At 31.4% G+C, this 23753-nt stretch overlaps 1 protein-coding gene and 1 long non-coding RNA gene across 2 annotated transcripts in view; both read left to right on the top strand.

Annotated features, from left to right (window-relative positions):
• LOC107061639 (uncharacterized) overlaps positions 1 to 15842 on the top strand; it is an 18255-nt gene extending 2413 nt beyond the window's left edge. Inside the window, exons 2-3 of the long non-coding RNA XR_001474132.1 lie at positions 2075 to 2078; positions 15833 to 15842. This is a non-coding gene — a long non-coding RNA (uncharacterized lncRNA). The remainder of the gene's footprint in view (positions 1 to 2074; positions 2079 to 15832) is intronic.
• A 5658-nt stretch (positions 15843 to 21500) lies between these two features.
• LOC102587620 (endoribonuclease Dicer homolog 2-like) lies at positions 21501 to 22593 on the top strand. The gene is made up of 4 exons (XM_015311223.1): positions 21501 to 21558; positions 21604 to 21812; positions 21900 to 22310; positions 22498 to 22593. The coding sequence occupies exons 1-4, from the start codon at positions 21501 to 21503 to the stop codon at positions 22576 to 22578; spliced, it is 759 nt and encodes a 252-aa protein (XP_015166709.1). The 3' UTR covers positions 22579 to 22593.
• Positions 22594 to 23753: the final 1160 nt, after the last annotated feature.

The raw sequence follows: 23753 nt of genomic DNA, 5'->3' as shown, positions 1-23753 counted from the left end.
AAATCTATTAGTGCCATATAAATTAGGATAGAGGAAATAACATATATTATTTGAAATAACATGAAACGTACTACAAATCACACAATAATTAACAACTTCAAAATTTAAAGGACATACAAAAAAATTGATCAAACTCTCAAAATTCTACTAATGTCACATAGTTTGGGATAGAAAAAGTAACATATACGTAAAATGTATTATAACTCATAATAACTAAATAACTTCAAAATCTAAAAGACATATACAAAAATTGTTTGACTTTCGAAATTCTATCAATGACACATAAATTGGGACAAAGAGAATATTGAAAATTACATATAAAGTATTATTAACCACAATAATCAACACTTAAAATTTAAAGAACATACAAAAAAAATTGTTTAGACCGTTAAAAATTTTATTAATGTCAAATAAATTAAAATAAAAAATAAAAATATATGTTGGGCCCATGCTAGCACGGGCTACTGTAACTAGTATATATATATACATGAACCCGTCGTGTCGTTTGGCCATAGAGTTTCCAAGTAAAAATTGGAAAAAAATTTAGTAAATAGTGTTTGTTCATACAATTTGTCATTATTTGATAAATATTTTTGGCAAATTCTCAAATATTAGAAAAAAAACTAGTATTTGGGTCATATCTCATTAATTTTTACGTGAACACCAAAACAATGATGAAATATTAAGTGAATAAGAAAGTGATGATATGGTTATTGATAAAAACGACGAACAATCGACTTAGGATAACAAAGTCATATGTTTCGTCTACTTCACAATGTATGGAGTGATGTTTGTTGCACTAACTCTAAATTACCACATTGCTCCAGTGTCATGGACACTACTTGTTACTCAATATGCCTATTTAATAAAGTATACCTCCCTTCCCAATAATAACTTCAATATTATCAACAAGTGGGTCATAATTACTTAAGACTAAGGTGAAATTCTTGGTGCAATTCTTGCCAAATATACATGTGATAGTGGGATCTAAGGTAGTGAAGGTAAGTTTGTTTATGGAAATTTGAAGAGATAAGGAAGATGAGAAGCTAGTTCAGACTAGGTAAGTCCCGACTCCTCTTTTTTTTAAATTATGACCCAAAAATTCTCAACCCTAATAATTTATTTTCTTATATGGGTCAAGTGGTATATGGTATTAATCAAATTATAAACTTAACCCATTAAGCATTAAATAAAATTAGATATTTAATAATTAACCATCATTTAATTAACTCTAATTAAATGAATATTCAAAATTTCCAAAAATGACCTTCTGGGTCGGTCATTACATAAAGTTTAATAATCTATTAACATACATAATGAAAAATCTGTCGTACTTAAAACAAGATTGAGTGCAAACATCAAATATTTGTATTACATAAAACCCAAATATTACATTAATTAAAATACACATTCATTTTGCTGATATACGTTGCTTCATAGATGCTTCCTTTATCCCTCTGCACAAATTAAAACATTATTAATTAGTGCCAAAAAACATTGAATTTACTATTTACATAGGGGTGATTAATTTTTTTTCTTCTATACAATTAATTAATTAGTTAAGTTTTTTCAATTCAATAAATTGTGGAATCGTCTTAACCTTTGATTCCTCCATTATTTGTATTACATTGTTAGATTAGGTCTTAGGCCTAACTCACACCCCAAAAGCTAGCTCAAAGGGAGGAGGATTGCCCAAGCCTTATAAGGAGTCCACCCATCTCATTAACCACCGATGTGGGACTTTTGTCATTCTTTAACATACATGTATTTTATATGAGTTAGACATCCTCAAATGAGACGTGGATGGATGAGTTTATGGTCGATGCCAGTGGTGGTGGTGGATATTAACACAGTAAACTTTAACAAATAATATTAACACTTGTAAGCCATTATATTAATTAATTACCTGTGAATTTTTGACGGCCTAGTTAGTTGAAGACGTCTTCATCAAGAGAGATGTGGATGGATCAGGTTATGGCCGGTGCCGGAGGAGCTTCATGCTCATTGGCACGGAGGCGGCGTATGATAATACGCAAACACCACCATAGAAATGGAACTAAGGCAAATTTGAGAGTGAAGTTAATTGTAATATAGATGTTTATGGCCGGTGCCGGTGCTGGAGGAGCTTCATGTTCATCGGCACGGAGGCGGCGTATGATAATGCGGAAACACCAGCATAGACATAGAGCTATGGTTACAATAGGGGCAAAGTTAATTGGAATGTACATGTTTATGTTCAAATCCATGATAAAAGCTTAGTTATGTAAGCAGCCAAGCACAACCAAGGTTTTATAGGCCTAACTGTAATACAGGCCTTCAATTTTGCATTATTATCAATCACATTTTATTCATCACCGAGTTCGTTTAAATTAAATTAAAAGGCGTTAAATTATGTTACTGACACAAACCACAAGTAGGAGTATAACGCTATAAGGTCTTTCACTTCTTACTAAGGAATTTCCCAATCACATTTAATTCACTTTGACAACTTCCTACTTTGACAATTTTATTTCCTTTTTGCCTGCTTTCTATTTTTTCACTAAATATAACAATCTATGTATAAATTATGCGGGATAGAAGGTGAAATAACTTATGTGGGAGTGCAATTAATGTATCTTATTTATTGGTAATCGAGATATCAATAAAACTAATTCATAACCTTGGATGTATGTCCCTTTATTTTATTTTGAGATAAAGTAATTCATAATTTCAGATACAATGAGAGGTTTAAATTCCTTAAGAACGCATAGTAAATTTTATAGTCTCGAATATTTTATATATAATTTTTTTTTCAAACGATGTATTCGTCTGTTTGAATAATCAAGTATTGACACGTGTAAATAAATGTGCTTTGTTGTTTAAATTAGGATTCGGCTCCTGTCCAATGGATGTAGCATCCAGTTGGTCCAGTGCCCCTTTTATCTGTTGCCATCTATCACATAATGATATAAGGGTCAATAATTATTCCACCTAAACAACCTCTTAAACCATGGTTAAGCTACAATATCTTTTTTGATTGTATCTCAGATATATGTGAATCCACTTGGATACATTGTATCTAAAACAAATTACACCTAATTTTGACTGTGTATATCCCGAGATTTGAACGCGCCAAAATATGATAAAATTCATAATATTACAAACTAGAGATATCTAAATAATTAACTTCTAAACTAGTAGGATTTTTGTAAATTTCTTAAAAAATTCCTCATGGAGCAAAACAGGTCAATAAAGATTCCAACTCATTATTGTTTTGGATTTGTTGGTTGATATTAGAGGTTTGAAAAAAAAATCCTTGCATATCTTTGTTTGACTTGGATAGTTGATTACACATGAGGACTGAGGTTCCTTGATTCCATCTCTTTTTTTCAAGCCTCTAATATGAGAGTGTGATATTGAATATAATATAGTAATTAATATGTGAGTGTGACATGAGGACTGAGGTTCCTTCCATGTATTTGTAGTTTGTTTCCTCTTTGTTGGTCGGAATTGTGGGTCTTTTGTACTTCTAAATACCCATTGCATTTTCTGTTAATAAATACTGCTGACGTCCTCATTTCTTGCGTCATTAGATGACCTACACATTAATATAATCCCCAAAGTCTTTACTCGTTTGGTTTGAAGATAAGAAAATTAAATATGAAATTTATTCGTAATTTGTAGCTAAATAAAATAAGCATGAGATTTTTGTTATCCTGATATTATTTCTTATTGACGGTTTGATTTGTTATATTAAAAGTAATATGTATTATCGATTTCTTAGAATAAGCTGTTTGTTTTCAAAAGGCATAATACATAAATATGTCCTTTAACTTGGCTTCATTTCATATTTATGCCCTTCAACTATAGATATGTACAAATAGACATTTAAATTTGTATGAACAAGTAGACACATGAGTCATATGTGGCATAATACACGTAGGACACAAATTGCCATGTAGAATAACCACGTCCGACATGTGTGTTTATTTATTTAAGTTTAAGTGTCTATTTGTGCACACCCAAAGTTGGAGAACATAAATATGAAATGAGGTCAAGTTAAATGACATATTTATGTATTTTGCCTTTATAAAAATATCATCCAACATATTTAATTTTATATATATATATATATATATATATATATATATTAATGATGTATTAAAAGGATCTGAGAGGGTATTTTTAGTCCTTTTTCTATTTCTATATGAAATAGGCCAGAATATTTTAGGATTGGATAATCTATGAATTATTTTATTCTTTTTTTTCTATATCAGCTATTAATAAGTAAGTTATGTTACTGAATTATCCAGGTATTTGCTTCGAAAATATGTATATATAATTTTACTACTTCTCTCTATTGGTTTTTTTTTTTTGTCATAAAAGGAGTTAAAACTCATCATTAATGATTCTCCCAAACAGCTTCAACGCTGTCGACAGTGAAAGATTTTTTTATTTTTTATTCTATGTTTGTAACAAATTAAAGTTCATTTAATTAATTTATGCGTTTGTCTACTATATTAATTGGATTGTTAAGTTATTTTTTGTGTCTCATATTAATTGATCGTCTTACTAAAAATAGTTATCACGTATTAGTCGTCTATCACCTTACGATATTACCCTTGCAATTTTTTTATTTTTTTAAAGTGTTCACATTTGTTTGTAAAATTCCTAAGAAGTTTTTTAAAGGGTGAATTAATTCATTAAAAATAGAGAAATAAAATTGAACATGAATTGTAGTATAGTAGTCTTTAATATAAGTCGTTTGTTGGTCAAAATCAGTAGTAACAATATTCCATGAATATTTTGTCATTCTTTTGGTATTCTCATAAAAAAATATATAGATATTATATAGTGGATTAAATTTATTTTTTTACAAAATGTAAATTTATGGATCAATTTTTATACTTGAAAAATGTGAAATCATGATATAAAATTCCATAATCAAGCTTTTTGGAGAACTTTAAAATAATCAAATGTCCAAACATTAATTTCATCTCGTGATTTCAAATAACAAAATGAAATCGCATATTTATACACCTACTAGTACTCCCTCCGTTTCTTTTTATTTGTCCTTCGTATTAAAATAGATTTCTCTATTTCTTCATATAAGCTCATAATTTGAAATATATTTTTGTATTTGCAATTGGGCAATTCATCAATTACTAAAATTAAGTCAAATTTTGATATACTTAAAATTTAAACAACTTGTGAATGTTAGGGAAAGAAGAAACTTGTACATCCGCTTTCTTATGATGTTTCCTCCAAGTCGTAGGGAAATCTTTTTGTCAAAGTAGTGAGATTTTGTTTTGATTTGTCATTTAATTTCTCTCTTCTACACATGTATGTAACGTTTAAATTTCTATAGGTTGCCTTTTGGGTGTCTTTTGGTTTGGTTAAATTAAATTGTAGTAGTAATTTTTATTTTATACTTTATCTGTCCAATTAGTGGCAGAGTTACAATGTCCTGAGGGGGTCAATTGAACATTCTTCGACAGAAAATTATATCGTATGTATAAGTAAAATGCAGTCATTCATCGAAAAAAAATTGCTTTATGTAATGCTTGGACACTCTTCATAAAATTTCTAGCTTCGCCACACTGTGTCCAACAATAGTTGTTTACTATTGACTTGACACGCCCCTTAAGAAACGATAAATAATATCTACAAGTGTAGTAAACTCTCCCTACAACATCTTCTTATCATTTTTCACTTTTGTTTCTTTAAAACAAATCAAGAAAGTTTTCAAACTTTATCAATAAGACAAAACCATAAAATCCCCTTTTTTTTTTTAAAAAAAAATGTTTTATTTTTTTAAGGTGGTCCATTGTTTGGAGTACTAGAAAAAGAAAAGAGTATTTATCAATATATTGAGGGGGGGGGGGGAGGGGGAGGTAGAATTTGTGTGTTTTCTTGAAACTTTGCCATTATCAATATTATTATATTATCCTTTGACTTTATTAAATTTAATATTTTAAAAATTATGTTAAATAATGTAAATACGTAGTATTTAATAGTAATGGTAAAATAGATACAATAGGTAAATTATCTCTTGATTTTCTAAATTGGACAAATATTTTTAGTATAGTGGACAACTATTATTGTACGAAGGGAGTATGCTTTTGAGTTTCTTTTGAGTTTCTTGTTGTTTGTGCATAGCGTTCTTTCCCAATTTTTAGCTCTTCTTTGAGGGTTTTTTGAGTTTGGTTGAATCTCGTTTTTTAAAATCCTTTTGTTTCACAAGAGGCTAATCATACATATAATACATAAACGTCTCTGTTTAACTTGGGTTCAATTGATATATATATATATCCTCCAATTTTGGTGTGTATAAATAGAGACTTGAATAAAATTGAATGAGTAGACATATGCATCATACATGGCTTAATACACGTATGACGTGAATTATCAGGTAGGATGTGATGCAAGATGCATGTGTCTATTTGTTTTAACTTCATACAAGTTTAATCAACTAAAGCTAAGTTAAAAGACACGTTTATATATTATGTCATTTTCATTTAAATTATTTTATATTTTAATTGATCTTTTGTATGAGCTGAAACAAGTGACTTGCGGTGTTGGGCATGTACTCAACACAGGCGCTCTTATACTAGTGGTGCAAGAAAGGTCGGCTCAAATTTTAAAAGCGTTTTTGAATTGGTTTTTCGCTTATGACTTAGCTCATGATTCATATTTAAGGGATTTAATTAAATTAAATCAAACAATAATGTTAGAGTTAATCAAAAGCAAACAATAAATAATCACAATTAAACAGTTTAAGAGTAAAAGAGAAATTGAATTTGGGGCCTTCGGGCCTGAATTCTCTGCTGCCTGAAAGGTAGGCTAATGGCCCATTTCTGAGTCTGCTTAAACTTATAGGTTTTGGCCCATTTGCTGTGTATATCAGCTGTATATATTTATCGTATATCAGAGTATATCAGCTCCTTCCACCTGTGTATTAGCTTTCATTTCATTTGTACCTCCACTTCCTTTTCTCGAAGACACCTAAGGCTGACTCGATAATGAATTGGGTTTGGGAGATGGGCTGGATGGAAATTTGGAAAAAATTGGGCTGATTGGAATTCAATTGTTGGGCTGCTGAAAAGTAGGATGAAATTGGGCCAAAATTGGTCTTAAAATAGGGTAGAGAGTGGTTAGATTTGCAATTAGGAATGGCTACATGGATTTAGATTATAGCCATGGAATTTCTAGCATAGCCATATTGAATTAATTTAGTAAAATCAGCTAGTAATTAAATAAGATGAATTAGTATTGATTAATTATTAACTAGCTTCTTAATCTTAACGAAATAAAATAATTAACTTATTTGTAAACTTATTAACTCAAAAATATAAACTATTGATTAACTAAACTAATTAACAAAATATTTAAGTAAAAATAAATTATTTTTTAAATGTACTAATTATATATATAATTATAAAACCATACATATTATTTGAAAATTATAAAAAATAAATACAAAATTGTTAAAAAAATAACTTGAAAATAATTTGAATCTTTAGTTCAAAAGTATTTTTACATTAAAAGGGAAAAAAAACGAATAGTAGAAATATAATAGAAAACTAATGGAGTATTTTAGAGATAACAAAAACATATTAAGGATAAGATTGTACAAGGTCTGTTCAAATCGAAAGTACTTATAAATGATAAATCGTAAGTTTGGAATGATCACCATATGATTTATAATTGATTTTAGCATGTAACACGGGACTTGTAACATTTATTCGATATTTCCAAATATATAGACAATAACTCACTCAGTATATATAGTCCCACATGATCAATTTCACGAGGTTAAAATATACACATACCATATTCCTCCTTTATTAAATAAAAATTAAATTTTATTTTAATAGACCATCAACCAAAAAAAAAAAACAATATTTATGAATCATAATTAAACGCTAGCACAACAACAACAACAATAATTAAATAACAAGTCAACAACAAGAATTTTAAAAAACCCCTACAAAAGTCAACAACAAGAATAAAATAAATAATTGTTCCCTATAAAGTCGTCCCTATACCTAAAAAATTCGAAAAAAAGATGACATCATCAATAAAATATTAAATTTATAAAATTTTAATAATTCTGAAAACATACATATGGAAAATACATCGTACACACTGCACTCAAAACAATAATGAGTTATTTATTTGCAAACATCAAATATTTTTTATTACATAAAATCCAAAAATATTTCATTAATAAAATTAAATACACATGGTACATTAATTAATATAATAAACGAACTATACATATCTTTCACTCATTTTGCTCATGTATCTTCATAGATGCTTCCTTATCCCTTGACACAAATTAAAACAATAATTAGTGCCAAAAAATCAATTTAAATAGTGGTAATTAACTTCTTCTTTTTTTCAATATATAATTAATTAATTAAATTACATATTAGTGAGTATTACACAACAAACAAATTTAAAACTCGATAGGATAATCAAGATGCACATATTCTGATTTGAACATCATTTTTATTGAAAAAGAAAATCAAAGTGCACATAATATATAGTTACTGAATTCATATGAACTCATAATCGACCGTCTAATTAATTACCGATGAATTATTATAGTTTGCAACTAAGAAATGGTTTGATAAATAAATACATAACAGGGCCCGTTGAATAAAATGATATGTGTAGCCAAACCAATAACCGAGTTTAATATGTGTTGATTTTCTATTCTAATTTATATGACATATAGATAAAATTTAGAGAATTAATTAAATGTTAGTATAATTTTGATATATTTTAAGTTATTAATTATGGTATTTTATAGTACTTTTTAGGTTTATTTTATTGTGATGGAACTTTAATTTGTCAGTAAACCACAAATTAGAGGTAATCTGCAAAGGCTCAAGCCTATTGGATTAGATTATGTTCTCCGTGGGGGACGGTTTTTGTTCAACTCTGATAATCAGAAGCTGAGAGAAAAAATTACATGACAGAACAAACCAAGTCCCAATTTCTTTCGGGACACATATTTTCGAGTATGAAAGACTGAAGGACAATACAGAGGAGATAACTCCTGAGAGAAACTTCATCAGCCTATTCACACTATATTCATTTTAGTGCACTTAATGTTTCCCAAGTTCGAATGTGAGACCTCTATTTGAGGATGTAATAAAACAGCATTTACGATTAGAACTAATTGAGCAGCTTGTGTTGTTCCTCTGCTGCTACCATTTCCCCTGCTGCTAAGTCTGAGGCAGTACTAATGGCACAAACCGAAACAAGCCTTGGGTAATTCATGTCTTCTGGCCTTTGCCAACAAGTTGGATCATTTTCAGCATTTGAATATTAGAGATAATGGTCCAAAACACATCTGAACTATCACTTTTTCGCGAGATTCACACTCCAACTATCAGCAATTCCCTTTTCCTACCTGACATGTAGTTTGTCGACGCAGAAAAAAAAAATCTACCCAATAAAGAGACAGATAAATCAAAGAAGCCATAGGTCAATAATCAAAGTGTCCTAAAGAGTTACATTTACAAGAGTTGAGGAGACTGGTCACGTTGTCAAATTAATTCAACACTTATGCTGCATCAAGTATACACAAAACAGTCATCAGTTAATTTCAGTGATGTGCAACAAAATGCATATAACACAGCCACCAAGTTGGCCATAAAATCCATCAAAACACATTAATGAGGAATTCATCTTGCCTCAGTTTTGAATTTCTTAATGCTTAATTTTTACCTCAAGCTTAACTACTTTTGTACGCTCAGCTCAGGTAAAGCACAAAAACAATTGAAATTGTATATTACCTGTGGTCATATACTCGGGAGCAGCACAACAAAAGGTACCCATTTTACTGTTGATTGGCTCAACTTTGCATTGTAATTCTGTCAATTCATGGTATGGACAGATCGTAAGAGGGCAACAGAAATATTGTTAAAACGATTTGGTTATCTATTATTCATGTAAGCAGTAAGATTCTAGTATGCTTTCGCTGTGTATATAGTTTTCCAACAATTGGCATCAAGAGCTTTGCTTGCATCAAGAACTATTATTGCTATATGTATAATTCTTGCCAAAGTGATACTTTAAGTTCACGTGTACAAAGCAGCACAAGACTTTTGAGCATTATTCTTACATATATTATAAATTAAGAATTTTGTGATTAATAAATAGTTATCATTAATGTGGTTTATTTATTTACAAAAATTCCCTTCATGAATGTAAAAACTGATGTAACAAAATGGTTGAAAGAGACATTTTTGTCATTTACTTATTTTCTTCCGAGATTACTATACCACCCAAGGGGAGGAATAACTTATCCCGATACTAATTATTAATCCGGAATAAGTTATTCCAGACTTGCCAACCACTTATAATTTAATTCCAGGACTATTTGGTATTATCTTTCGCACCAAACAACCCCTGAATGTATTATTTGATATCTATTCCACCTCTCATAAAAGAATTAGGTGTTCACAAAAACACAACATTTGTTCCCAACAGTGACAAGATATTATCATACGGAGATATAAATTTATGTTAATTAAGAGCAGCGCGACATAGAGCTGATGACCCAAGACATAAAATTTAAATTTTCACATATGCAAATCTAAGAACTGAAGTTTGGGGGTTCGTTTGTATGTGATAAATCTTTTCTATGACTTCCTTTTGATAAGGTCAAAACTATGTGCCCAAAACAAGGTGCTAACATTAATGACATCATACATGGGGTGTGAGTGGGAAATTACCTCACATATATATTTTTGGAAGTAGGAAATCCTATAAAATCCTAACTCATATGTACTAAAAAGGAATTGAGTGTCGATATATAACATTTTATTTTACACTTTATAAATTACTACTATCATGGAATTGATCGTCCACATTACAATTAAGGTAGCTCTCAAATTTGTCATTGTTTTACTACTATAAGCATAGCATGGTGGTGGTTACGTCGATGTCGGAGAAATCGTATCACTAATAATATCGATGAACATGAAGCTCCTCCGATATCAACACCAACTATAAACGCATCAGCAGATTTTAAACTTCAGAATATCTGACAAAAGAATAATATATCATCAAAATACTCATGTAAGCAAAAATCATTGGTTTTATTAATTCTACAAGTCATTATGTGGCTGATCATGTACTCTAGGTACATATCTTATATCTGAGTGGTTTAGAATTTAAATGCGATAATTTCAACTTTTTAAGATTGTTTGCAATATTGATCGACTGTACATTTGAATTTGATAACTTCAAAAAAGATTTTTATGCACGTACTTATAAATTAAAATTTGTTTGAATTAATGGATTAAAACTAGTTCATATAAGCATCTAAATATTCAAAAGCGAATTATTATATTTTCTCTTATTCTATAAGTGAGAATTAGCACTTAGCAAGCAGCACGCCGTTAATTGATAGTGTGCCTCATATTTGCCTACTGATTCTTTTCATTCCAAGTATTTCATATGAAGCAATTTTGTGATTATGTGGGACGTGTTATTTTCTATTTCTTCATGTTAAGCTTGATTTTCATATTTAATGGTGTGGTAAATTGATAGTGTTATAATTTGTTCAATTTCAAATTTTCAAACATAGGATAATTATGACTTTTAAAAATTACTTTGATAAAATTTGATATTTTAGTAAATGACACTCTTGGATTTTTATTGCAAAGAAAAACTTATTATAAGAAGTATTATTAAGTTTGTTTTTTGAAAATGACTAAACTATTAGTACCAACCAATATATATGATTTTCTTGTTGAAGCTACCTATATATAACTTCTTTTATCTCCAAAAATAAAATAATATTGGCTTAATATGTTATGTTGAAATATAGTCATCGAAACATTTGGCAGTGGTCACATGTGATCTATCAAGAGAAATCAATTAGCAAATTAAATGGATTAAGCATTCTTCTGTCTGACTAATACTTGTATAACAACTTTATTGTTTGTTACAAAGTCGTCTTTTATTAAGGAGCGTTTTATTTCTTAATGTGGAATTTTTTAGTGAAAATTTTGATTTAGTCGGGATTCAATATGGGTATCGAACATCGGATGGGAAATCATAATTTTAAAAAAATAAAAAATTATTGAGTCAGTGGCAAAATCAGAATTTGAAGTTAATTTGTTAAGTTGTTGAATTCCAAATTAAAAATTTGTATATATTGACTGAATGTTTTATTTTAAATTCAAAATCTAAATCGAAAATACTAAATTCGACCCAATCCAATACTATATATTGAATTTTCCTTTTGGCCTTTTTTTTTGTGCAGGGACAAGGAAACATCTATGTAGCTCCGGATATCAACACCACAAGTGAAAATTTTACTATTATTTATTCTAGTTTTGTAATAAAGTGTATTTAATTTATGTATTTGTCTTATATTTAATGGGAAAAAAACAGCTGAGTTTTGGCAAATAATTTATAATATATGTATCACGTCAAAACAATATTATAACTTATGTTCTTTAATTTGGTTTGTAGATTATTGTATTTTAGTTAAATCAGTTTTTTGTTGCTTAACAATCAGTAATATTGCCAAGGAATTATTGGATTATTTCCTTCCATGATAGAATGGATTAACGTTTTTATAATAACGGCAATGCAAATTTCTTAAAAATTATATCACGTTAATATAGATCAAGTAAAATAAAATGGAGAGAATAGTAATTTGTAACCTTGGATATATCTGATTTATCTTGAGAGAAAGTAATTCATAATTTCGAATATAATGAGAGATTTAAATTCCTTAAGGACGCACGATAAATTTTATAGTCTCGAATATTTTATATGTAAAGTTTTTTTTTCAAATGATGTATTCGTGTGTTTGAATAGTCAAGAATTGACACATATAAATAAAGGTGCTTTGTTATTTAAATTATAAATATGTAATGACTAGATATTGATAATCTTTGATATCTTTGACCAACATTATTTAAATTAAATATATTCCTTATAAGTAATACAATATTCAATCCATCTTCCTTTTTCTTTACAGAATAATATAACTTACTTTCCTTTAATTACAAACTTGAAAAAAATTATATTATATACTTTTATGGAGAAACGATAAAAAATCAGTCAAATAAATTTAATTAGTAAATTTTTGTCTTCTTTTTGTTTTGAGCTAGAGGACAATTTTATTTTGAACTTTTTAAAATATTTAAATTTTATATTCAATTCTTGGTAGTAGAATTCATGTAATAAATGACATAAATACCCTTCTCATTTTCACAATTTCTTTCTATAGAAGAAGAAGAAATTCAATTGATATAAAATATATATTCTCATGGGTAATATAGGACAAAAATAATAAATGTATATGTTAGTTTTCATATTGGGGTGGGGGGCAGGGGGTATTTTTTTTCCATTGCTATATAATAGTCCTCTGTCTCACTCTTTTTTCTTCACTAAACACTCAAAAAAATTGGCAAACACAATTTTTTTTGCAGTTCAACTATAGCTAGTGAGATTTCTTGATTATTTTTATGTTTCTTTGTTATAAAGATTACTTTTTTATGCATTTTTTTTAATTGTATATTTACATGAGGGGTTAAATCTTTGTTGTTTATTGATGTCTTCAAAGGACTTCATATACCTTCAACTTAGTGATATCGAGTTGATATACTTAACGTTTTATAAAAGTCACTCATATATGTTCATAACGTTACACAAATGGTCTAGATATATATACTCTTTTTTCGGCTGATGGAAGTGAAAAAATTGATTTTAAATTTAATTTTTTATAATCCAAGGTATGTTAGACCATTCTTGCTAAGTATTATCACACATAATATTTTTCTTTTGTCTTCTTTAATTTAATGACTAATCAAAAAAATTGAATTGATTTTTTTTTATTTTCATTAGTCGAAAAGGATATATATATGTTGTCATTTTTTTAAAGAGTGGCATATCAGTTCTAATTCGTAAAGTTAAAGAGTGTATCAAACCTTTTTCCTTTTTCATAAAGATCACTCTTTTATGCATTTTTTGTTGAAACTGGTGTTTACATGTGGAGTTAAATACTTGATTATATGTTCTTTTACTTGCAAAATCTTGTTTTTTTTCTTCTTAGTTTGATTTGTAAATTTCTCTTTAATACGATCACTTGTTTTTCATTTTCTTGGAGAGTTTTTTGTTTCATCTTTGTATTTGTTTGGTTCAATGATTATGTAGATAACATAACGATGGCGCGAGCTAATGATGTCGTCTGTGGAAACCAACAACTCTCTGTTGATCCTTTGCCTTTTGCAAGAAGGTTAGAATCTTTACATTGATTGAAAAAATGAAATTTTATTCGAAAAAAATGAACTTTTGTAATGTATGTGTTGATTTTGTTATGTAGTTATCAGTTGGAAGCCTTGGAGGATGCATTAAAGCAGAACACAATTGATTACTTAGAGACTGGTTCTGGAAAGATCTTGATTGCTATTATGCTTCTTAGAAGTTATGCTTACCTTCTTCGTAAACCGTCTTCTTACATAGCTGTTTTCTTGGTTCCAACTGTTGTTCTGGTGTCTCAGGTATACACTTAAACTTGCTCTCTTGTCTAGTGTTAGCAAAGGCGCGCTTAAGTCCTGAAGTGAGGCGTTAAGTGCTTTGACTCCCTTTATGTGTGCTTCAGTGTCGTCATCAAGGCTCTAAGACATTCTGAAGAGTGATGCTAAACTATTGATATTTCACTTTATCGTAGAAACAATCAATTTCTTTGTTCATATATTTGTATGTTTTCTCCATTTGTGCCTTTTTCTTCATAAAGCTCGCGCTTTATTTGCTCTTTGCGCTTAAAGCCCCAACGAATCTTCGAGCTTTTTGTCTAAAGATGGAGCTGTTTTTTCCCATTAGTTGTCTCATCCTTTGAGTTTGTTGTACTGTTTGAGGTCCAAAACTGTCTATTTGACTTGTACTAATGCTATCGATTTTGTGATTACAAGCAAGGAGATGCTCTGATGATGCATACTGACTTGAAAGTTGACACATATTGGGGAGAAATGGGGGTTGATTTCTGGGATGCTGCTACATGGAAACATCAAGTAGATGGCCACGAGGTGCGTATAAACTGTAATAGTTGCTTGAGTCGTCATTATTTGTGTTATGATCCTTTTTTTGGCGTGGCTCTCTTTGAACTAAGTTGGGCATTGCATATATATTACTTGTATGTATGTGTCATAAGTAATCACAATTCACAGCAAGATTTCGTATTTCAGGTACTTGTTATGACTCCGGTTATACTACTTTCTGCTTTGAGGCACAACTTTTTGTAGATAGATATGATTAAAGTTATAATATTCGATGAGTGCCACAATGCACAAGGCAAACACCCCTATGCAAGCATAATGATGGTACGTTGTTGTCTGAGCATTATGACTTAGTATGGTGCTTGAGCAATTCTTGTTGTAGATGATTGATAATTATTTTTTCCAGGAACTTTATCATCGCCAATTAACCAGTGAGAGTGCACAACTTCCAAGAATATTCGGGATGACTGCTTCCCCTATTAAGTCTCATGTTTGTGCAGGTCCTAGCACGCCAGATAGTTATTGGCGAAAGATTCGTGACCTCGAGAATCTTATGCATTCTAAGGTTCCTTCAGAGTTGCACTTATTTTCTTGTTGTCATATCTTTTGTATAAGAAGAAAGACATAAACACATATTTAGATGTATATATATTCGGTTCGTCTAATTGTGATCTCCCTTTGCAAATGAAGGTATATACTTGTGACAGTGAAGCTGTTTTGGCAGAGTATATCCCGTTCTCAAATCCGAAGCTGAAGATATATAAACATGAAGATATTCTTTCCTCATTGTCTAAAAGTTTAGCTCATGACATGGAAAGGTTGAAAGAAAAGGTAAACGTTAATTCAACATTTTTTGCTCTTCCAATTTTAATTGTTTTAACTTCTCTTATCGTTGCAGCATGAATGTTCGATTTTAAAATCAAACCTGTCTTATAAGAGTGCTGGATCTGCAAAAAGACGTCTATCAAACCTTCATTCCACTTTCTTATTTTGTTTGAGTGAGATGGGTATTTGGCTGGCTTTCAAGGTAAAGTTTGTTCCTTGCTAGTATTTTAAAAAAAAATCGTTTTAGCCTTGTTCATTTTCCGAACATGACTTTTGTTTTGAATCAGGCAGCAGAGTTCTTGTCTCAAGAAGAAACTGACTTCTTCTCGTGGGGAGAGTTAGATGTATGTGCTCAAACAATCGTTAGAGATTTCAGTTTGGATGCATCTAAGGAATTTTCTCGGCTTGCTTACCTTCTGGTATAACAGTTAGCAATATCCATTTTATACATGTTTTCGATTTCTTTATGTTATCTGTCTCTCTCACTCACTCACTCACTCTCTCTTCGCGGCAAACATAGGACCACATTGGTCAATTGGTGGTGATATTCAGGCAAATACGGATGCTGGATATTTGTCATAGAAAGTTCATTGTCTTGTAGAGTCTCTTCTCGATTACAGGTAAGACCGGTTGAATATTAAATCTACTAATTAGTCAAAAGCTTGTTGGCACTTCATGTGGACTTTGTTTTTGATCCACCAGGGACCTGAAGGATTTGAGATGTATCATATTTGTTGAGAGAATTATTACAGCCATTGTTCTACGGTTTCTATTGAATGAGTTGCTTCCGGTATTAAGTGGTTGGAGAACTGAGTACACAGCAGGACATGCTTCTGTGGTTCAGTCACAGAGTAGGAAAATACAGAATAAAATTGTTGAAGAGTTTCGAAAGGGTGTGGTAAGTCCAATTTTTAGTTTATTTTTGCTTTTTGGATTGTTTCTGAAGATTTGAAGTCCGTTATATATCCATGCAAATGCTGCAGGTGAACATTATTGTCGCGACATCTATTCTTGAAGAAGGCTTGGATGTTCAAAGTTGCAACCTTGTCATTCGATTTGATCCCTCAGCTACTGTTTGTAGCTATATACAATCTCGTGGAAGAGCTCGAATGCAGAACTCCGACTTTCTTCTGATGGTCAAAAGGTATATTTTGTGCAATGATAAACTTTGAAGGATTTGATTATATCTATGGACTGATCATTTTTAATTTTGACTCAAATCGTAATGGAGATGAATCAACCCTTACTCGAATGCAAAACTTTATGGCTAATGGGGAGATGATGCGGCAAGAATCATTACGTCATGCTTCTATTCCATGTTCACCTCTAGACGATGAAATGTGTAACACCTCAGGTATAAGCGATTGTCATTTTTCACGTACAGAAGGCTAGAAGGCTAAATTTGTGAATTTAACCGTAGCACCGTGTGCGATTTTATAACATCGTATTTTAATTGAAATTTAAAAAAATTATATTTTATTTCCTTTAAAGAAAATGTATTAAATATCGATGAACATTTCTTTCGTCACGGTATATTTGCGCATGTATTATTTTAAAAGGATTTCGTAATTTATGAATATTTTAATGGAAATAGTAGTCTAGTTATATCAAGAAATTATTATTGTATGTGATAGATTTTATTTGAAATAATTTTCTATTAATTAAGAGATATTTGAATAATTTTTATATATCTATTATCATGAGCCTACGCAATGCCCGAATGCTTAGTAATGAAAAAGAGATTTGAATGGCTTTGACACCTCCATTAGGTGAGGAGGGTTGGACACATTTTGTTTTAAATTATGGGATGCTTCCACTTGCCCACCTTAGTATATTATTTAATTATTATGTGTAGTATCAATATAACATATATGTAGACAACTCTTTTTTTAATAGTAATCTTACCAGATCTTTTTCCTCTTTCTCTATATATAAATTTGCATATGCTAAAGTGCTTATTTTCTTCAACTATCCATTAGCGAGTTATAACAAAAGAGAATCATTTATTTGTAAGTTGTAGTATGCGTGTGTATGTGATTCCATGCGGTGGTGGTTCAATTTCTTTTTCCTTACCAAGGCATTAAGAGGTTCTACATAATTCCTTTAGTATAAACAGACATTTTGTATATATACAATTGAGGAATCACAATGTGCGACCTATTCCCCAATTAAGTACCATCGATATTCCGCTAGTTTTGTGGTTCTTTCATTTTGTGGATTTCAAATTGTGTCAAACCATAAGTTGGCCAAAGGAAGCGGGTAGATGGAGTTAGAGGTAGCTTCGGGATGCGATGTCATGGTATGTTAAGACTAAGCATTGTACTTCCTTTGAGCATGAATTTTAGAATCCTAAATCGTCAAATATTGTTTTACTACTCTATTACTAGAAAGACCTTTTGGTGAAAGGCATTGATATTGCAGCTGGTGTATTTTTGTGACTCCATTATGTTGCTATTCCACTCGTTCGGTTAGATAGGGTATTTGGCGTCTTTATGTCATTTTGTTGATTCTCTTGACTATAGGTCCATGTGTACAAATTCTTATTCTTCTTTAGGTGTAGTAACTTAAAAAGATTAGAGATGAACAATATGAATTTGAAATCAGTCCTCCTTCCTCGCTAATTTATATTTTTGAAAACTTTAAAATAAAACGTCGATCTCCAAAACTTTTAAATATAAATCATAGGTTTAAACTAGTAAAATACGGGTTTTTTTGAAATACTTTCTTTTAAAACCACTAAAGAAACATATATAGATACTAAGTGAGGAACTTTAAGCTCTTTATGAACATCCTCAAGTTTAAGTTGTCTTTCTAAATCCAAGTTAAGTGTTCCAGTTTAATCTACAAGTATATAAGTTTCACGAGATATTTACATGTGATACGAAAGTGATTACGAGATTATGAGGACAAGAGTACCAATGAGCCAAGATTGGCAACATGATTCAGGTAACAAATAGCATTACGGATCCATAACATTACATGCTATGCATTCTACTTCCGAGCTATAATCGGAAGGTATGGGGCCTATTGCCTCTATTTATACGTATGAGACACAGATGGCCTACAAGTTGGCGAATATGATGCCGGTTTGCTACCGAAAGGCACCACCATTGCTAGCACTTGGTTGGGTATGACATGCATTTGTCATCAATATATATATATATATATATTCACGACATACGATTATGCGAGCATACCATGCATATTTAATTTATATAAGGTTTGATGTCAGCCATGGCGTCTACTAGAGTTTCTGTTTCAGGTGGTATCTTTGTTCCCTTTTTACAGTAATTATTTATTATTCTATTTTCTGCCTTACATACCAGTACATTTTTATTCGTACTGACGTTCCGTTGCCTAGGACATATTTTTGTTTCGTGCGTGCAGGTCTAGGTAGGGATTCTGATTGACCCCTCTGCTAGGATTCGGGGTTTAGCTGTGAGTTGGTAAGCTCCACTTTCTCCTGGAGCTTTCATAGGAGGTTACTTTTATTGTACAGTTTGGGTATAATCGGGGCCTTGCCCTGACCAGTGCTTATGTCACTCATAGAGGCTATTGTGGACACAATATTCTGGGTTTCTTTCTGCAGCTTCCAGTTTCCAGCCACATATGCTTGGCATGTATAGATATGTATGTATGTGTGTATATCTTCATTGTAGCCTTGTCGGCTAGCTAGTACCTTATTATCTTTGGCTTGTCTACCTTCGTCTATATGACTTATCGATATTCAGGTTATGACCTTAAGGGTCCAGTCATAGTATTTTAGGTGTTATGCTGCTTGACCTTCTAACCCTCAGTTGAGTCAGTTGGTATGTTTATGTGGCTAAATCGATTGCTTAAGGTGTCGAGTGTCAGTCACGCCTCCTCTAGTTTGGGGCGTGACAAAATGTATGATGAGCCTTGCTACAAAGTTGAAAGCACAAGAGCAATTGTCACCCTCAATTCTAGCGTATCATTGTTATACTTCTATTGCAAGGCTACCATCAGACGGGTTTGTACTGCATATTCCTTGCTATGCGTGTTAAGGAATCTGGTATCGTTTTAGTTCTGCTTTTCCGACTGACATTCATTTCAATTGTAGGTACTTTAAACCGAATCCTAGATGTGTGATTGATAAGGAAACACGAACGTGCACGTTACAACTTCCCAAAAGTTCCCCATTGCAAAGAATAATTAGTGTTCAGGGGAATAGTAAAATATTGAGGCAACTTGCATGCTTGGAAGCTTGTAAAGAACTTAATTGTGTGGGTGCGTTGACTGACAATCTTGTTCCTGATATCGTCGAGGAAGAAGCTATCAACAAAGAATTGGGTAATTCTAATATATTTTATGTAATATGGTTTTCTTAGACGGTGGTATTTAGCTTCTAACCTATTATATTGTGCAGAATGTAAGTTTCAAATTGTTGAAGAATCGAAATACTTTCCGCCAGAATTGGTTAGTCATTTTGAAAATGAGTCAGAAGCAGTGTACTACTGCTACCTAGTTGAGTTGCAACATGAAACTTACGATGATTTCCAGCTTCATGGGATTATACTTGCTGTTAGGACAAGGCTCAAGTGTGATGATGAAACATTGACATTTGACTTGGACGTTGATAGGAGGGGACGCGTGCAAGTTCAACTTAAGTATAGTAAAGTTGTTACACTTACTTCTGAAGAGGTGACTATAGTTTTGATGACTTTTATCATCTCTTAACTAATTACCTGTAAAGATGATTCATGATACTTTTTATCGATCTATCTCTTCCTCTCCAAATTCGAAGGTGTCAGAGGTTTCAAGTCAGTGTATTCAGAATTCTTCTTGACCGTGATCTGAGTAAACTGCAGGACGCTTTGGCTGCAGGTCAATTGCCTATTGGTTCTGCAGTTTCCGATTATCTTTTGCTCCCATCTGTGGGTACATCCCCTGAAATAAACTGGAAATGTGTGAATTCTTTGTTGTTTCCGTCACAAGTTCTTCGGGATAAGCATATGGATTGGTGTTCTACACAAGATCGTAAACGCAGTGTGAACACCAAAATTGGGGTGGTATGTAGCTGCATTTTGGAGAATTCATTGGTCTTTACACCTCATAATGGCAACATATACTGCATTACCGGTTTTTTAGATAATTTGGATTGCAATTCATTGTTGAATATGAGAACTGGAGAATCCATTACTTACCGAGAATACTACCAAAAGTGGTATGTACAATTAGCTTCTGATTTCCTGGTTCACTTTTACCATACATGATCTTTTGGTTTCAAGATATTAAGGTGTACGCGTTTTACAAGCAAGGGATCAAACTATGCTTTGAAGAACCACTTCTTAGGGGAAAACATATATCGAAAGTGCACAATTACCTTCAGAGATGCAGAACTCAGAAGGCTAAAGGTTTGATCATTTGGTTCTCATTTTGTTATAATGTTTACGAATTACGTATGATCACTTAGCTTTAGCCTCCTTTGCAGATTCAACTGATTCATCTATTGAGTTGCCTCCTGAACTTTGTTTCGTTATCATGTCACATGTCTCTATTTCTACCCTTTATACATATTCATTGGTTCCTTCAATCATGCATCGGTTTGAGTCCTTGGTTATGGCCTCATACTTGAAAAGTATGCTTTTGGATGACTGCAAACTAAACGTCTTCATCCCAACCGCTAAGGTATTTGCTACTATGATCATATCTCATATCTTTGAACTTCATACATACACTCACACTCGAGTTCCCATCAGTAGGCTAGTGTTCTCACAACTTACTTCTTGTTTTATTATTTTAGGTTTTGGAAGCAGTGCAACAAGGAAATGTCTCGATAAGTTTCATTTAGAATCACTTGAAACACTTGGAGACGCTTTTCTCAAATATGCTGTCAGTAAACTGCTGTTCAAGACTTACGAAAATCATCATGAGGGTCTTCTCTGCGTTAAAAAGAGTAAAATCATTTTCAATACTGCACTGTGCAAGCTTGGATGTGCTCATAAAATACCGGTAGGTATTCCTTAGTGATTTTTTTGTTGGGCTTGGAGTTTGGGTAGTTTCAACTCCATATCTCTAATAAATACCTTTTGATTACAGGGATTTATCCGTAATGAACCATTCAATCTTCAAGCGTGGATCATTCCTGGTGATAGTTCTCAAGTTCACAGTTTCAACGAAGAGTTCATGACGTCTTCAGATAAAATGTATAGTAAGATAAAACAGAAGATTAGAAGTAAGAGAGTAGCTGATGTGGTTGAGGCACTAATAGGTGCCTACCTCAGCTCAGGCGGGGAAGTAGCCGCTTTATCATTAATGAAATGGCTAGGGATGGACATCGATTTTGTTGATGCACCGATTCAAAGGCACTTCCCCTTGAATGCTGAGAAACTAGTCAATATCCGGTACTTTGAATCTCTGCTACATTACAAGTTCCATGATCCTTCTCTGCTTGTTGAAGCACTTACTCACGAATCTTACATGCTACCTGAGATTCCACGATGCTATCAGGTTATTCTCGAATATAAATTATTATCTGTCTCACTCTCTTTGCATCGTACTCTTAAGTTCAATATTCCTATTCCTATCATCGTTCAGGTAGGAAAAATGAATTAACAACTAATAGTTGTGATGTTAAACTCGCGAAAAAGTCTTAGTATATGTGCCTTTTTGCTGATATGATCACCTCGTTATGCAGAGGTTAGAATTTCTCGGAGATGCAGTGCTAGATTATGTTGTTACAGCACATCTTTATTTCAAATATCTGGGACAGATTTGAGGTCTGCCTCGGTAAACAACGAATGCTATGCTCAATCTGCAGTTAAGGCTAGCCTGCACAAGCACATTCTTCATGCCTCGCCAGATCTGCAGAGGCAGATATGTAATACTATAGAGGATTTCAAGAACTTGGACCTTGTGTCCACGTTCGGATGGGAGGCTGAAACTACTTTCCCAAAGGTATTGCATACTTGCCTTTAAAAAAAACAACGAAAAAACCAAAGCCAATTTGATAAAGGATAAACAGAACTAGTGATTGCTTAATAATATGAATAATATCCATATACTTAAGAAGTAATTGAAATTTCATGACTTCCAAAAGGTTCGATATGTCCGTCGTTTTAAGACATTCATCTATTCGAAATCATGAATTCGTTGATGTTTCTTAGATCTACCTCTTTATAATAGGACATTCAGCTTATCAAAATTAATGAATTAAAAATGTTCATTCAATACTACTAGTATAATTACAATATTGACATAGTGGTAACAAGAAATTGTTTGATATATAAAAATTTTAGTAATACAATTAATAATATCAAAATTATTTTTATTGGTGTGTTTGGTTAATAAATATGTTTTAGAAAGTTGTTTGTCCATTTGTTATTTTCTTGGGACCAAGTTTTCCCTTTCAACATCAAAAAAGAAAAAGAAATTTTCCACTAGTGAGTATTGACAATTGATTCCTTGGAGACTAAGGTTTCAACAGTTCTCTCCACATCACTGGAAAATAGTTCTCAGATTAAATTATACTGTCACTTAATATTTAATTTATTTTTATTTATCAACATATAATATTATTTGTAAATTTGAATACGTACAACAAAAATTAAATTAATTTTTTATAATAGATATTTAATATAATTTTTTTCTATTATATAATCTTAATATTTAGAATGCATTGATACTTATATTTTTTTCAGTCTTAAAAGTACTTTTTTTAAAAAGAATTAGTTAAACACATTTAGCTAACCAAAAACACTTATCAAATAATTAGCCAAATATAAAGTACTTTTTCGAAAAAAATTATCTTAAAAAAATACTTCCAAAAATAAGCAGAGAGTCTAAATTGGATTCCTGAATAATATGCCAAGAGATGGTGTCTTTTCGCCACCTTCATTGAAATTCATTGAAAAAAGATTGTTGTACTACTTTTGCTTTTCTCTTAGGGGGTGG

This window comes from Solanum tuberosum, unplaced genomic scaffold (genome assembly GCF_000226075.1).
Source record: "Solanum tuberosum cultivar DM 1-3 516 R44 unplaced genomic scaffold, SolTub_3.0 scf00152, whole genome shotgun sequence".
NCBI lineage: Eukaryota > Viridiplantae > Streptophyta > Magnoliopsida > Solanales > Solanaceae > Solanum > Solanum tuberosum.
The sequence above is the reverse complement of the archived record's forward strand: the minus strand, read 5'-3'. Positions and strand labels throughout refer to the sequence as shown.

Bases quoted from the DNA above. Each gene is read 5' to 3' on its own strand.
- LOC102587620 (XM_015311223.1), top strand. From the start codon at position 21,501: ATGATCATATCTCATATCTTTGAACTTCATACATACACTCACACTCGA. The intron at 21,559-21,603 runs GTAGGCTAGTGT...TTATTATTTTAG, and splicing joins TCACACTCGAGTTCCCATCA to GTTTTGGAAGCAGTGCAACA. The intron at 21,813-21,899 runs GTAGGTATTCCT...TTTTGATTACAG, and splicing joins GATGTGCTCATAAAATACCG to GGATTTATCCGTAATGAACC.